This window comes from Anastrepha ludens, chromosome 6, assembly GCF_028408465.1.
Source record: "Anastrepha ludens isolate Willacy chromosome 6, idAnaLude1.1, whole genome shotgun sequence".
Taxonomy (NCBI): domain Eukaryota; kingdom Metazoa; phylum Arthropoda; class Insecta; order Diptera; family Tephritidae; genus Anastrepha; species Anastrepha ludens.
The window spans coordinates 77,764,820-77,782,149 of NC_071502.1; the positions used below are offsets into that span (position 1 = coordinate 77,764,820).

A 17,330-nucleotide genomic window follows, 5' to 3' on the forward strand; every position below is an offset into this window, starting at 1 on the left:
TTTAATCAATAGATTTCTAAAACCAAAATTCACTATTTGTCACTATTCCAAACCACCTTCTTACAATCATGAAGGGAATAAAAAGAGGTAAAAATTTCGAAAATCTACCCAAACGTTATTTACCCTTATTTTACTTAACTGTATCCACAAATCCCGAAGCACAAATCCTTTACCTAGAAGTCCTAAATCTACAAATAGAAAATCCAACATTTTGACTGTATTAAAGGTTTTTTTGTGAATTTCGGATCCTGAAATGTAAAAAAAAATGTTTTCAACCAAATCAAGTTTATAGTACATCGAAATGTAGTTAGTTGAATTGAAAAATTTTGTTGATCTCGATGCAGAGCTTAAAGTAGAACTTATTTTTTCAGTTAGCATACATTTTTGTAATTTTTCATACATTTTTATATTTTTTCCTCATTGCAGTAATATTTGTGGCTTAATGGAAAACTTAGGTATAACTTATAATCCTGAAAACTGGAGGTTATTTATTGACTCATCTAAGACGAGTTTAAAAGCAGTTTTGCTGCATAACACAAATAAATATGCTGCCATACCTATTGCTCACTCTGTGTACTTGAAAGAGACATATGAAAATGTTAAGACTACTCTTAATGCAATTGATTACAAACAGCATAATTGGAAAATCTGTGGAGATTTAAAAATTATATCTATGTTCCTTAGACAACAGTCAGGTTACACAAAATATCCATGCTTTATATGTTTATGGGATAGTAGAGATAAAAATCAACATTACGTTAAGAAAGATTGGCCGCTTCGTAAATCTCTTAAAGCTGGAGATCCTAACGTTGATAGCAAAAAAATCTTACTACCTCCTCTTCATATTAAATTAGAACTTATGAAGCAATTTGTAAAGGCTCTTAACAAAGATGGTGCATGCTTAAGAACCTCGCAGAAAAGTTCTCCAATATAACTGATGCGAAGATAAAAGAAGGTATATTTGTTGGACCACAAATACGCCAACTAATGAAAGAAACGGACTTTGAAAATGTGATGACACCCGTTGAGAAGAATGCTTGGACCAGCTTCAAAAAGGTTGTCAAAGGATTTTTAGGTAATAATAAAGAATGTGATTATGAGAAATTAGTCAATGACATTCTTTTAAACTTCAAAGAGCTAGGTTCCAATATGAGCGTCAAATTGTACTATTTACATTCCCACGTACATTCCAGAAAATTTAGGTGATGAAAGCGAAGAACAAGGAGAGCGTTTTCATCAGGATGCAAAAGAAATGGAACGACGTTATCAGGGAAAGTGGTCTCAATCTATGTTGGCAGACTGCTGTTGGTCTCTTCAACGTGATGAGCCACATGTCCAACATAAAAGACGATCCAAAACGAGAACATTACAAGAAAAGAAAAAACGGTTCCATAAGGATGAGAGTAGTGAGAGGTAAGGGGACTCACGTTAAACTAGCACCCCATCGTGAGAGGCAAGGGGACTCACGCTAACGAAGCACCCCAAAGGTAACAGAAACCTACTACGTCCACGTCGTTGTTACTGGATAATGCTAAGTGTAGGTTAGAGAAACAAAAATGTACATGTCAGAATGAAAATTTTATTTTTTTATTTTATTAATATATTTTTTTCTAATTTTTGACTATCATGATATAAATGGAAATAAGGTAGCTTTACAAGTCTTATTATAACAAAAAAAAAACAGATAAAGCAAGAAATCGTGGATTATATTTTAGCCAAACTAATATGGGTTTTATCCTCAAAACCATCCCTACTAAACCACAAGCAAAATAATCACTTAATCCTGGAGACTGAGTTTAGCCTGCTTGTGATTTAGTAGGAGTGTGTTCTAGGGGTTAGAGGATGGTAGGTGGGGATTAGGTGGGTTTGGGAGTCGTTGGAGTAGTCGACTAATGGTGTGTGACTAATTGTCAAGAAAACTTATACTCATTTCAAGAAAAATATGCAATTTAATTCGCTGTTCCGCGGGTCAGAAGGTGAGCCTGCTCGCGGTTTGGTAAGGGTGGTTGGTAATGGTTTAGGGGTTAGGATGGGTTTTCCATTTTTTTGACTTCGGATTCGGATTCAGCGACCAAAATTACATAGGGATATGTAGGTCTAATTGGCTATTTTTTTTTGTGCGACTATGTAATCGACCATATCACGTCTCATGTTATCTCAATGGATTTTCGAATATCGAAAAATTCACACATGGAAACTTCAAAATGCGATATCTCAGTGAAAAATAAAGATATTTAAGCAAACTCAACGGCATTTAAAAGAGGAAGACTTATACTTTAAAATACTATGTTTAATTTTTTATGAAGAGCAAAATCTGCGTAGCTACATAATCTCAAAAATGGGCAAAAACAGCGTTTTTGCACTTTTAGGTTAGGATATCTCAAAATCCTGACGTGATAGAGCAATTTAAACCCCGGATTCGGATTCTACGCAATAAATTACTTCGAAAATGACCCTACACTTTCCTAGAAAAAAACCTTGTTGACCTGTGTTATAGATACAAGTATCGACATCAGCTGTACAAAGTGTTTAATTATAGTTATTAGAAATAATTTATCCGACATGCTTGAGTTGTTCGACTCATCCACAAATTGAATTAAAGATTCTTATTAAAACATACTTACTAGGTTAGTATCCGGCAATGCTGCAATTATGAAGGGTGGAATGCGAAAAGTGTAAAAGCAGTTAAAATCGATACATCCAAACTTAAATTAAATTCAACTTCGGAAGTCAGTCTCCCCTTTCACGCTTTAGACAAACCACCTCAGTATAGTGGCGGCATGCAATTAGGACAAAATTCGTATTAGAGGCCAACTGATTTAAACAATAGGAACAGTGATAATGCACAGATACACAGGTTAATGTTCAGCAGCTGCCAGCCATGAATGGTAGAGAAAAAGCCCCGACACCTGGCAGAGGATAACCAAGATGATCACAATGTGAAGACACCAATTACGATGACCACAATAACTACAACTACGATGAACAGTTTGAAGGCAACGAAGGGTTACTGCCTGCACATAATGATAACATTAATTTTTAAGGCAAGGTCAGTAGGACACTTGGGGAAGAGGTTTAAAGTTTGGCACATCAGGAAAATCAGTGTCCTTAAAGAAATTAAACAGTTAAGAAACCTCTTTACCGTCAAATCGAACCATAGTAATGAGAGAGTCGAGGAATGTTGTACGGTAAGTACAATAGGAACTTAAAGTTATTCCTTCTTTCTCTCTTGGAAACTTTTTATGGTATTATACACTTCGACCTTCTTCAAACCAGTAAACGACTATATTGATTCGAAAAAGGGTAATTTTAAGGTCAGGAGAAATTTGTTCACCACCATTGCTCAGACAAATTGATCAAACTGGACACGCCATCTATAATTAAATCAGACCGCTGCGCCAATTTTTGAGCGACATACTAAAATATTTGCCAACCAAGACGCAACTTTACCATATAATACAAATATTGTTCCAACAATAAGAACTATCAGATGTAGGTGGCGTTCGTTGCACATTAGCTGAGGTTTTGGACAGCTGTTGTCATTTCACTTTTTGACAGCTGGTGAGCTTTTGTAATTTTTCTTTTCGGCGCAGCAAAAGCGGGAGCACCAGTGCATAGCAACAGCAGAAACCCCAAAAATAAAACAGCAGCCGCCTTGGGCTACTACTAAGCTGACTACTAAGAGGACGGCACAGGTCTAAGATAAGACAAATAGAGTGATTATTTAGTTAAAACAGAACACTACGGATCTAGACATGAACTGTCGATAACGGGTTCTTTTCAACAGTGGCTCCCTTGAAGAGTATAAATAGGGCCACTTCACATATGAAAATGAGTAGAAACGCGGATTTTACATGATTATAACCATGCACACGGCCGATTTTGCAACTGTGTCTAGATATAAAGGAATCCAGATTGTTGCTAAGCCCGTATATGTTATCGACTATACTAAGTCAATGGGCATAGTAGACAAAATCGATATGGTCACAAGCACTGTCAATACAACGCGAAAATCAATGAAATGGTACCGCAAATTTGTTTTCCATATGATACATATTTGTCTGTCAAATTCATATTGCCTCTATGCCTAAGTATAATCGAAGAGAAGAAATTTCCATTGTAAAATTTCACTTGGAGTTGATAAAACAAATTGATACAAAATATCGGCGTAATAATGTAATTCGGCATGAAGGCAGACCGGTCGACAACCCCAAGACCCTAGGTCGTTTCCGAGACAGTCGGTTCTATGTTACCGGAACTACCCGAATGTATATCCGGCCAAGGACTGTCACTCCAGCGGCATTCCCCGTGCATGTATGGGGAATGTTTATGCTGCTAATAGGTTAATAGATCGGCATTTTCCATTTTTTATAAAGCAAACAAAAAACATCTAAAACACAGTTGAGTCGTCTGCAGTAAGGATGACAAAAGATCCGACTTACGATACAAGTGTAAAGAGTGTGATGTTAGTTTATGCGTAGATCCGTGCTTCAGAATTTATCATACGAACTCATACTACTAATCAATTTATATTAATATATATATGTATGTATATACTAACTTAAATAACTTAAAATTTAAATCTCACTTGCAACTTTTAAGTTGTAAATATTTTCATGCCAAAAATGTAAATAATACTCATTGCATAGTAAAAAAGATTGTTTTATTTAGCTAAATTGTTACTTAAGACCCATCAAACGTATATAGAGCAACAACGCATATTGTGCGTATTCGCGGCGCACTCGCCGTATAGAAACAGTAATTCGACGGATTGGACATCCGAGGCAAAAGAGTAAAGGGGGTATTCCAGTGTAGAATTTTGAAAAAAATCGAAATTTTTTTTGTATATCTTCAAATTTTAGATTAGGATTTTTTTTAATTCCTATAATTTTATGAGCTACAGCCCTTTCGGTGGCATGGCATCTGACATGATATCTCAAGTTCTACTGCACCGATTCACTTGAAATTTGGTGTGAGTTTTCTCAATACATATCTCTATAATACAAACAAAACAAAGTTTTTTTTATTTAAAAAAAAAAAATCAGAAATGGCCGAAAAAGTACTATTTTGTCGGACAGATCGTTAGAAAGCTTGCAATCATGACAAGTTTAGCGCGCTATTTTCTTGGCCCTCCACTTCAACAGCTTATAAAATTTTCAGTTTTAAATTTTTTGACTTTTTTGGTGTATTGTTAAAAGATTAATAAAGTCTGGTAAATGGATAGTAAAAATATTTTTCGTGTTTTTATTTATAACACCCGCAAAAACAGCTCAAACTCATGCCTCTCCACTAGAATACCCCCTTAACAAGGATAAGGAAATTCGGAAAATAAACAGTGTACTCTCTCCTAACAGACATCTCTCCCATGAACGGACAGTTTTCCCCGTACTAATAAAATCCTTAAGGATTTTTTAAATTGTTCCCTCTTCATAACAGGATGCGGAAATACCCCAGAACCATCTTTTTTACCATAAATTAACAGCAAGACACTCAAATGGTGAAATTTAACAGCTGTTCAGTATTAAGAACATTTATTTTGGAAATGAGTAGATCTTCTTTCTACGTTAAAACCAGTGAACCCAAAACTAAAACGTCATATGCGTGTGTGTAATAAAGAGGCACAATACCAAATACTTAATTTTTCTTTATATTTTTATTTTCATTTGCAGACACCCAGCAACACTATTCTGTTCAATTCCAATGAATTCTTATTCGCGTTTAAAATTGGAAAGTGATTATATGGGTAAATGCATTTGCATTTAATTTTCATTGAAATATTTCGAATACAAGTATAAAATTAAGTAAAAATACGCGCGTGAGTGCATATTTAGTGAATTTAAGTGAATTGTAGAAAAATATATTATAAAGTGCCAAACTATAGTCAAGCTCCCGAGGGCACTTTGAAGGCAAATAATTACGAAACTATTATTTCAGGAATAATGCTAAAAGGAAGGGTGCAATTTCTACCCTCAACTTATGTAAGTTTTCCAATGATATGAAATGTGCAAACATAAGAATGATGTGGGTTTTCATATTGTGCTGTATTGCATTAAAGTAAGCCTTCTAATTGGCATGCCCAATGTATGCACACATGATATAGTATTAGGGAGGGTAGAGAAAGGGTGCGAAAAATTTTTTTTAAATATATCAAGTAACTAGATTTAAAGTCTTAGATGGGGCTGTTCCTTCTTTAAGATTAGAGCCAGTTAGTATAAGTCGCTCACCTAGTACTGGCTCTCATTGGGTTTGCCCGCCCGTTACTAAAGTGTATGTAAATCCTTACAGTAGGTGTAGGAGACGATCTTGCATTAGAAGAATTTCAAAAATATTCAATGCTAGAGGAAAAAGGCAAGTTCCCCAAAACAAAAAAAATTGTGAGGACTTCGAAATCCTTAGCAGTCGCGAACAATTTGCTGAGGCTGTTCGTTTCTATCGAAGCAACGAAATTAAGCTACACAGAAAATGAGAAGCTGCAGCAAAAATATAAATATTTGTGTAGTCTTGCAGTACTTGCGGAAGAAACTTCAAGTACTGATGCTACAACTTTCGCAAAAATGACCGTCCTTGTCAAAAAAATCGGTATAGTGAGGAGGAAAAGGAATTGGCTCAAAACATTAATTATAATACATGTCCTTCAAAGTACATATATACGTTTATGCGTGGCTAATAATATAATAAAAAATATCACACAACTTAAGAAATGGGGTTAAATTTAAAAGGTATAGTTTGCACTAAGGGCCCTCCAACACTAGCATCTTACCTTTAATACTTTAGGAATTTTCTACCAGCATTGCAGTGAAAATAGTTCCAAGAAAAACACAAGCCTCGGACGAGCGCCGCAATGATCGGAATCGGCGCAGGAATCAACAGCCCGATCAGGAAGACAATCAGATGACCTAAAATCAACCAGCCCTAAGTGTTTTGCATGGTCAGTCTGCAAGCAACCACAAAAACTGGCCAACCTCGGCAGCGCCTAGCATGGACAACAGAGATGAACGCCATAGTTATGCAATTCTATTATCAAGCAACAAAAATGGAAACAAATAAAGTAGGATATAAAGACGAAATGCGCAAATTATTTCTTCAAAAATAATAAATGAAATATTCAAGCAAAAAAGTGACGCTTATTTAAGGAGGCTTGCCAGCCCTACCTACTCCGGCCCTATAAGCCCCAAATACCGTATGATCCACGGATTACTCAACTAAAACATTAAATTACAATATTTTTTATATTCTAGAGATGCTACAGCAACTAAGTGTGAAAATTTAATGAAAGTATAAGTCATGTAATTTCATCTTACTCAATCCTATAAAATCATGTACACTTTATCTGCCACACACAAGTCTGAATAATCCACTCCGTTAAGATAGCCAGAATCCGTCGAGAACCTTTTATCTTGCAGAGTATATAGGAACTTTGAATTTAATATGAAATGTGAACTTTAAATTTCACATAACTTAACATATGTAGAAGACAAGATGTAGGCTCTTATTCTTGTATATGCCTTGTTCAATTTCAGAAATGTCATGTGTAGGATTTAAACTATTTCCATTTACATGCAATCATTTATAAGCTTTAATTCATTTACATAAAAATACATGTATTATAATTTTTATTTGATTCAATATTATAATATCTATAACAAAGCACATACAGCTAACGTGGATAGATTAGGAATTTTGTATCGCTATAAATATGTATTCACTGCTTTTAGAACTTGAAGTTAGTATTCTTCGGTTATTTCAATTGTTTATACATTTTGTTTTTTGTTTATATATTAAGGCTAATAAGTTCACGTCATAAATAAAATCTATACTAAATCTATATACTTCGTGCCAATTTTGACGTCAGGTATTTTGAATCGGACAGGTTCAGTAAAAGTTGAGAATTTGAAAAAGTCTCAACGAAATGCACTCGGAAGTGAATTTCAGAACCTGCCCGAATATTCATGTGTTCGCTCTAAAAAAGGACGGCTAGTGAAAACGAATACGAAAACATTTTGTGATGCTTTTTGTTTTTGTATTCGATGATTATGTACAATACTTTACTTGGCCAAGATCTATAGTAGATGCACATATGCTAACGCAACAACTGCCTTGTAACATCGTAAAGTAATCATCGAATTTTAAAAACAAGAAGATGTGATGCAATTTGGAATGATGAATCAATGACTTAATGAGTATTTCGGAAATTTGGAAATTCTAAACCTTCTATGAAGTACTTTCTAGTAACACAGCAGCTGCAAGCTCCAAGCTCCAACCAGTTTTCTGCAACGCTTGTTCACACTGTGGACGATTGGCAAGGCCGAGTCTGGAAAAATTAAATTAATACATATCATATATACAGTCAGTCACTGGCAAATATAAGTCAATAAACTCATTGCATTGGCTTTTCTTTACATAATTTTATATATACTGATTATTTTTAAATGTTATGAGACAGAAGATGAAACGATTCAACATTTTGGAATGCTTAAAAATAAGGTAGTACTTATACTCATTCTCTCCACGCTTGCAGTAGAAGATATCTATCCATAGTTCGCGGAACGTTTTATGAAGAAAAGTGGTCACGTGAAAAATTGAATGAACAAACAAAGCTGCTTCTAGAGCAGAACTCGCCAGAGGATACGAGCTGAAAGATCTAGAAATTACGATAGTTATTAAGCACCTGTATATAAGTCGAGGTGCATGCACATGGGGTATTCAGTTGGAAGTTGAACTTGTAAGCGAATAAACGAAAAGAAATAGAGTGATTCAGTCTTAAGGTGAACATGTATATTCAGAAGTGAAGTCGTGGAAATAAAGAAAAGCAAGGGTGTTGCCATTAATCTATGTTTTTTATTCGACAATCCAGTGATCGAACTCAAGGTGTTATTGTAAGAGGTTTATTTGAATTTTAACGTAATAAAATTCGCAACAAAATTATTCTAGGGCAATCGGGTCGATGTGACCGAATCTACTGGATATACTGGGAGTGTTTTGTGGGACCTCCCCACCCATATAACGTAATTTTTCTCCATTAGTTCGTAGTTCACAATATTAAGCTGTCCTTTAGTTGTTAATTTAATCTTAAGATTCTCGTTGAATAAAGCACAAGCTCGAGCTACGACTTGATTTTTTGTTCACAGAACTGGAAGATTCTAACACAAAACAGAACCGTATTAAGAAATAAACTAAATTGAATAAAAACATAATGTTTGAGAAAAATTAAAAAAAAAAATTTAATCAAGAAGACAATAGTCTTCAAAAAAATAGAATTAAAAGCATCATCATCAAAAGGTGACCACACACAAAATGTTTAGGCTTCCTTGCAAAGGTTTTCTGACGATGAAAGTGAAATCTAAGTAGCAGACACACATAGACAGACTTTATAATAAACAATAATATCATTACAATCTTCAAAACGGATACTACACTTTTTGGATATTTAGAGCCTTTTGGTGTAAACCTAACTAAAGTTCAAAAAGTTGAATTTCTGAGTCTACCAGACGTGAAAAGAAAATTAAAAAATACTTGGATAAGAGATTTCCTAGAAATAGGACAACTTTGAAAGGTCTGAAATCACATTTGTCAGAGTTCAGAATCTCAAAACAAAAGACCAAATTGAACCCTAGAAAGAAAGTAGCAAAATTTCGTGAGACAAAGAATATACAGTGTCAGTGTGATATTCAACCGTGTATTTGTCCTTCTACATCAGCTAGTACTTATAGTTCTCAGACTTCGGTAACTGATTCAGATAGCTTGAGCTGCGCATCAACAATTTTAGAAGAAAAGACAGAAAATACAAGCTCAATGGCACAAGGAGGACTAGGTTTTAACATGAATGAGGAGATTACTGCTGCTATGACTACAAGACCATCCACTTTTGATGTTAACGCACTAGAGACGGAGAACCCGGAGCAGGATGACTTTATATCCATGATGATCTCATATCTATCAGAGGAAGACATCATGCATGGTATTATTAATGCAGTGTCCTATCAAGGTTCTGATCCGATATTCATTAGGAAACTAATGTCAAAACTTCAACCTGACATGGAAGTGAGGAAGAAACAGATTTATTTCCTAATTGTGTTCATGTGGTTCATCCATAATTTCCAAAATAGGCAAAGTAAAGCAAGAAACACAAAGATATATTTCTGAGTTGGTAAAACTATACCGAATAACAAAAAATGTCATAGCATGACAATCCAATCGCGAAACCATAACATTGCCACGCATATTGTTAACAGTTTCCCAGAAGTTGGATTTGCTGTATTAAAGAAATTCCCTAATATAAACCGACCAGTAACAGTTAAGCACATGGTCTCATTAGGATACGATGACTTTGAAAGTTGTTCCCGTGGAGGATTCATATCTTCTCCATGGTGCCAACTAAACATACAACCATGAATGATGAAATCAAAGAAGCTATTATTAAAGCTTACGCGAGAACAGGTTGAGGAAACTATTCTATCTTATCAAAAACTAAGAATGGGACCAACAAAGAACAAATCTTGTCGGAAATTTTGGTGTACTCTTTGGCATCCTATATGAGTGATGTTGTGTCAGAGAAGTTCCGTGAGGATAAAGCAAATTTTTCAGGAATCAAGAGGGCTAGTTGCGCAAAGTGGAAATCAACTTTTAATTCCTCATTCCCTAACAATATGGATATACACTCGAATTTCGGAATCTAAATTTAACATAATTTAACAACTAAAAAAAATAAAGAGGTTATTATATTGCCAATCAAAAGAGTAATCAAGCGATAAAACACTGGAAGATAAAAATGTTAGTCACTTTCTTGGTTTAAACAATTGGTTTAAAACTAATTTGTGAAAAAAAGCCAACATTCGATTCTATAGTGGCTATACTTAAGGCAAATAATGTACAGTTTTTCCATCACGATATAAAACCCAATCGACGTTTCTAAATCGGGCTTCATGACCTTGAAAGCAAATCTGCTGATAAAGTGAAAAATGAACTTATTTCCTATGGATTGAAATGAACTTAAGTCAAAATAGTGGCAAAAAATTACAACAACTACACCGACTCTCTCTACGCGCCAATCGCGTAACTTTGAAAATGGGAGTGTAAAGTTACGCGATTCGCGCACAACTGTGAACTCTCCATTTCGTATGATCATTCGCTGGGAGTATAAAAAAAACTCAAAAATAAGTCTGTGTTATAATTGCCAAATGTTCCGACAGGGTGAAAAAAATTATTCGAATTATTCTTACTGCGCTGGTAAGCACAAAAAATACTGAGTGTATGTCGCCAAATAAAATGCATTGCGCCAATTGCAAAAGCGACCGTAACTCAACTGACCCCCGGTGTCCCAACACCAGCAAACACAGTCTCTAACGTTAGAGAAACATTTAGTAGTTCTCTAATGTTTCGCGAATCGAAAATCTGGTTAGAGAACTATGTTCGAAGTTGTGAGGACTTAAATATAACCAGCAGTCGCGAACGATTTGCTCAGGCTGTCCGTTTGTATCGGAGCAGAAGTAAATGAGAAGCTGCAGCCAATATATTTGTATATGTAGTGTAGTCGTGCAGTACTTGCGGAAGAAACTGCAAGCATCGATGCTATAACTTTCGCAAGAATGATCGTTTTCGCACAAAATATTATCAGATGTATATGTAATCCAAAGCATATTCGTTTATGCGTGACGGTCTTTCTAGGTTTCGCTTTGCCCCACAAGTCATCTCGTTCGCCTTGGCATCACATTAAATATGTTGATCCGGGGTTCGATGCCAGTGTCCTATATAATTTCGAAAAAATTGTTCCTACAATGTCCGACACCGAACGCATTAATAATAATAATAATTGGCGCGTACACTTCTGTTAGGCGTTTGGCCGAGCTCCTCCTCCTATTTGTGGTGTGCGTGTAGATGTTGTTCCACAAATGGAACACCGAACGCATTACCGTATTATTATTCGGCGAAATCCTCATCGAATCGGACTTAAGCTATAATAAAGCTAAATACATTAGCGATGGCTTTGTGCACCATGGGGAAGGTCAACGCAAAAATAAAGTTGGCAATAAATGTTTATTTTTTATGGTTAATGGATTGTGTTCCAAATGGAATTACGTGTTTTCGTATTATATCTCTAGCTGCAGTATACGTACGGATACATTATTGTCCATTTTCAATATAAACATCGCAGCTAAAGGAAATTGAGTTAAATTTAAAAGGTTTAGTTTTGCGATCAACGTCCTCCAACGACAGCATGTTTAACTCTTTAGGAATTTCTGAGAAACGCCCCTTTCTTCTGTACGAGGACTCAAAGATTTTTTGCATGTTTGATTATCGCCATTTGATAATGCCCGTCCGAAATACTTTAATGAAATATTTTAACACCAGATGGAATTGCAAGCTTCAAAGTAATAAAAAAGTTGTTTGATATACCTACATGAGCCAAATGAATCCTCTTCGCAAAATTTGTCCAAAACTAACCAAACCTTTAGAAAAATTAGCGCTTCCCGCGCAACTCACATCCTGAGCCACTCGGTAGTATTTGGTATCGACATGGCCTAGATGGCTAAAATTTATTAGGTAACCACGAATACGTGATAAAATGTGTTAAGCCCGCATAGATATTTTTAAAAAAGTGAAGATATGTTTGATGAATTTAATGCGAAAAATTTCCAGTCAAAAAACCCTTTCAAGGAGTCTCACAAGAAAAATGTAAACATGAAATAGACATTTAGAGTTTTTAGAAAACTTTTTCTATGGTATTCGAACTGGTATGAATACCCATCTAATCTCCATGCAAATTTTACGCCAGAGATTTGAGAGGAAATACGAGGGGTGCCTTTTATATTTCGGGATTTGGCAACCCTGGTGTTGCAATCTGGCAACTGACAGCTGTATCGCAAAGTTTAACATTTTTTGGCTTTTACGTACTCAGAACGTTTTGAAATACCAGCGCTATTTATGTTGTTTACAGTAACTTAAAAGATTCATCTCGGTCCAAAAATGGAATTAAATCGTGAACATTTTCGTGCGATTACTTTTTACAACTTTCGACGTGGATTAACTCAGCAACATTGGCATGGGTGAACTTAATTCATGTTTTGGCGATGAAGCTCCATCAAGGACCAGTGTTTATCGATGGTATGTTGAATTCAATCGTGGTCGTAGTTCACTCCAAGACGAATTTCGTGAAGGTCGTCCAAAATCAGTTGTTGTTCCGAAAGCCATTGATGCTGTGAGCGAACTGATATTGCAAGATCGTCATTTGACCTATCGTGAGATTGAGACAATCTTAGGCATTAGTAGGACCAGCATACATTCAATATTGCATAAACATTTGACTGTCAAAAAAATTTGTTCGCGTTGGATCTCACACAATTTGTCAATCGCTCAAAAAAAGGCTCGTGTCGATTGGTCGAAGGAAATGCTCAAAAAATACGATCGCGGGGCTTCGAAACACGTCTATGGCATCGTGACAGGTGATGCATCATGGATTTACGCGTATGAGCCCGAAAGTAAACAGCAGTCGACTGTATGGGTGTTTCAAGATGAGCCAGATCCAACAAAAGTGGTTCGCGCACGAAGCAATTCCAAACAAATGCTCGCCTGTTTTTTCGGAAAAACTAGACATGTCGCAACCGTACCACTAGAACAACGCAGAACAGTAAATTCTGAGTGGTACACAACCAGAAACGGTTGCGGCATTCAGAATGCATGTTTTGGAGGTACCTCATTCAGAGTGGCAAAAGTGCTTTGACAATTGGTTCAAACGCATGCAAAAGTGTATAGATCTTCATGGAGAATATTTTGAAAAACAATAAAGTGATTTTCGATGATTAAAATTTGTTTTTGTTCTCTAATCCCGAAATATAAAAGGCACCCCTCGTATAGTGAAGATGATGGCGATATAAATTTAGATTGGAATGTAGGTCCCGAAGATCGTTATCTTGAGATAGAAGTCGATGATCAGCAATATGAGGATCTCGTCTTAAAAGAGATAAATGTGGAAGAAGAGAATTTTAGCGAAAAAAGTGATTAAGCTGAGGCACAAGTGCAGCGTTATTACACATATATACAGTATTCCCCGCTTATATGCACCCCGCTTATAGGCACCCCGCTTATAAGCATTTCCCGCTTAAAAGCACCTAATTCTTTCTCAACTTTTGTAATTTTCCCGTTTATAAGCACTGAATAAAAAAAAAATATTGTAAACCCTCGTTTTGTAAACTACACGTTTTGAATTTATTTGGCTTTTAACTCTATTTAAAAGCACTGTGTCAATCATTTTACCAATCATACTTTTATTGATTTTATTCATAAATTTAACTAGCGCACACATCCCTAGTTTCTTGTTGAAGTATGTACAATGTAAACAATGAGCACGCGAACAAGTTTAACGTATGGGCAAAAAAAGGCAATTCTTTCAGAACTGCAAAACACAAATAAAAATGAACTTTGTGTGAAATATAATTGTTCACGATCAACTATTAACCGAATAATTCGCGAAAAACACAGTTTGGCCGTAAAATGTAACTCGGGAAATATACGTAGGAAGCGGAATAGGTGCAGCAATTCGTCCGAGATAGATAGAGCGGTAACAATTTGGTTCAACCAAATGCGTGCGTCTGGCGTTGTCATACCTGGGAACATGGTGAAAGAAAAGGCAACGCAATTGTCTATTAAAATGAATAAGAATTTCAATGCCACCACCGGAAGGTTATGGCGCTGGCAAAAACGGAACGGAATTTCAGTCAAACACCTTCACGGAGAAAGTGCATCAGCAAATGTTGAGGGTGCAAATGATTTTTTTAAAATGCTTCCCGATTTAATAAAAAATTACAGCAATGAGAACATATTCAACGCCGACGAAAGTGGTTTATTGTTCAAGGCACTGCCCAACTCAACTCTAAGCATGCATAACGATCGACCGAAAGGATACAAATCAAGCAAAGAACGGTTGACGGTTTGCTTCCTATGCAATGCATCTGGGGACTACAAAAAAGCTTTCGTTATTGGTAAACCCAAAAATCCACGATGTTTTAAAAATGTAACTTTACCAGTTCATTACTTTTCGCAAAGTAAGGCTTGGATGACTCAAGACATATGGACATCGATACTGACATTTTTTGACAATGAAATGACACTGCAGAAAAGAAAGGTTATTTTATTCGTCGACAATGCCGCGCCCCATAAGTTAGTGCCTTTACAAAATGTAGATCTCCAGTAACTTCCAGCTAACACGACATCAATTTTACAACCGCTCGATCAAGGCATTATCCACGCATTCAAAGCTTATTATCGTCAAATTATTGAAAGAAAGCAGATACTTTCTGTGGAGAGTGGAAGAAGCATTGAAGAGTTTAAGAAATCGATTAACTTGTTGACAGCAATTGAAATGATACATCGTGCTTGGTGGTTGGTAAAGCCCGAGACCATATCTAACACTTTTAAAAAGGTATGGCCATCCTTATTTTTTTACACAATATTTATTTTTTATTTATTTATACATAGTGCAAATTTTAAACCGAAAGTTCCGAGATCGTGGAAGGCGACGACGAACTGGATCAGGAAAACATAATAATATTAAGTGAGCTACAACAAGAAGAGTTCAAAAATTTCGTTAGGATTGATAACAACCTTGCCTGCTACGGGGAATCTACCGACAAGCATATAATCGCAGAGGCCATACAAGGAGAAAATTCAATAATGGAAGATGATAATGATGAACCTCCTAATAGTGTTGCAGATAGCATTCCAAGCCATAAGGAAGTCATTGATTCCATTAATACTATCCGTAGAGTACTTATGCCTACAAATAAATTTATGCTCGAGACCGATAATATTGAACAGTATTATTTCGAACTCTCTAAATTAAACATTCAGTCGAAAATTACAGACTTTTTTAAAAATGATATGTAAATGAATTTGTGCATTCATCATATGCAGTTCATACCTATATGCACATATGTAAGTATGTAGAACCCAATAAGTGATACAAAATTCAGTAAAACTGTTAATGTATTGATCTCTGTACACTTGCAATTGGGGCGTTCCATGAAAGTAGTACCAGTTGGTCCTTCAATTTTCTTTATACTTTGGAATTTTGTTGTGTTTGTGACTCTTTGGAAGCATGCCAAAGGGTTTTGCAAAATTTCAATTATTTTGCAAGTTATTGTTTATTGAATTTTTATGCTAAATTTTTTTCGATAATTTTTATCTTGAAATATATTAGTGATACAAAAAAAAAGTTGTTTATAAAAATTATAGGGAAAAAGTTGAATTTTCATAATATATTTTTTAAAAAATAAAAAAAATAATTTTTAGCTAATTTGTTTAAACAATAATTTTTTATTGTTGGTTTTTTACTCGAAGTACACTGTGGAATTTTGTAAAAAAAAATTTTTATCAAAGTTTGAACCCTTCTTAAAAGATAATGCAAATTATAGAGATGGGTTTTTTTTGTTCTCGAGAAATTAATTTTTGAATTTTACACTGCATGGCTCGGCCTAGTAGCCGCGCGAGTTACACAACCAAATATACTTGTGCATGGGAATGCTGATAATGACGATATCAGCATAATCTTGCAGAAGTATTTAAAAAGGGATCAGGTTGCAAAAGCTTGAGCAACGTAAGCGTCGCCGTCGCTTCCGTTGCAAAATGCTTAGCTGGCAACATTAAGCGTAAACAAGAGGGCATTTGCATATGCCAAATAAAATTATACAAGTAGTCTTAAGACCGAATTCAAGCTATACTGAGTTAATAAACGTTTGAGTCGAAAACCAAAAGCTCTCAAGAATTTTTATTTTCGCCATAACATAATTCGCTCACTTACAGTTCTCTGTGGTTATTTGTCTCTCAAGAGATATAACCTTTTAATACATAATTGGCGCAGTCGGACTCGAACAAAAACGTTCCGAATTAACCGAAGTTAATTAACATAAAAACGTTAAAATATTACTTAGTGCGAGTAAACAAAAGACAAATACAAACAATTAAAAACACAAACAACAAATCAGTGCGTTACAATCTTATCTTATGTACCCAAGAAAAAAAATAGTGCTCACAAATTCGACGAAAACCGTAAAATCGAAGATACAACGATGGAAGAGGAGCTTCAAAACATAATGGAGGTCGAATCAACCGACGAGGAAGACAATAGGTCCTTAGCCGTTCAAACGGTTCACTCTAAAGAAGAAGATCAGGGTTTCGACATGCCTATCCTAGAAACAGCCGTTAACAGATTCAAAGTACAGCTAATTTTTGCGGAGAGAAAACCTGAGGCCATCGTACAGGTGTTCGAAAAAAAAAGAATTTACATTAGCAAAAAAGACTTGGAAGATAACCAAGCAGTAAACACCCTCCGACGAGAA

General features: G+C 35.5%; 1 protein-coding gene across 2 annotated transcripts in view; it reads right to left on the reverse strand.

Moving 5' to 3' along the window:
* Positions 1 to 6,593: 6,593 nt before the first annotated feature.
* The window catches only part of LOC128868599 (activated Cdc42 kinase Ack), a 47,603-nt gene continuing 36,866 nt past the window's right edge, over positions 6,594 to 17,330 (reverse strand). The window contains exon 6 of one of the 2 annotated variants that reach the window (XM_054110875.1): positions 6,594 to 8,311. In XM_054110875.1, coding sequence (XP_053966850.1) covers positions 8,212 to 8,311 — 100 coding nt within the window. In that variant the 3' untranslated portion in view covers positions 6,594 to 8,211. The remainder of the gene's footprint in view (positions 8,312 to 17,330) is intronic. The other variant, XR_008455136.1, reaches the window with a different exon arrangement.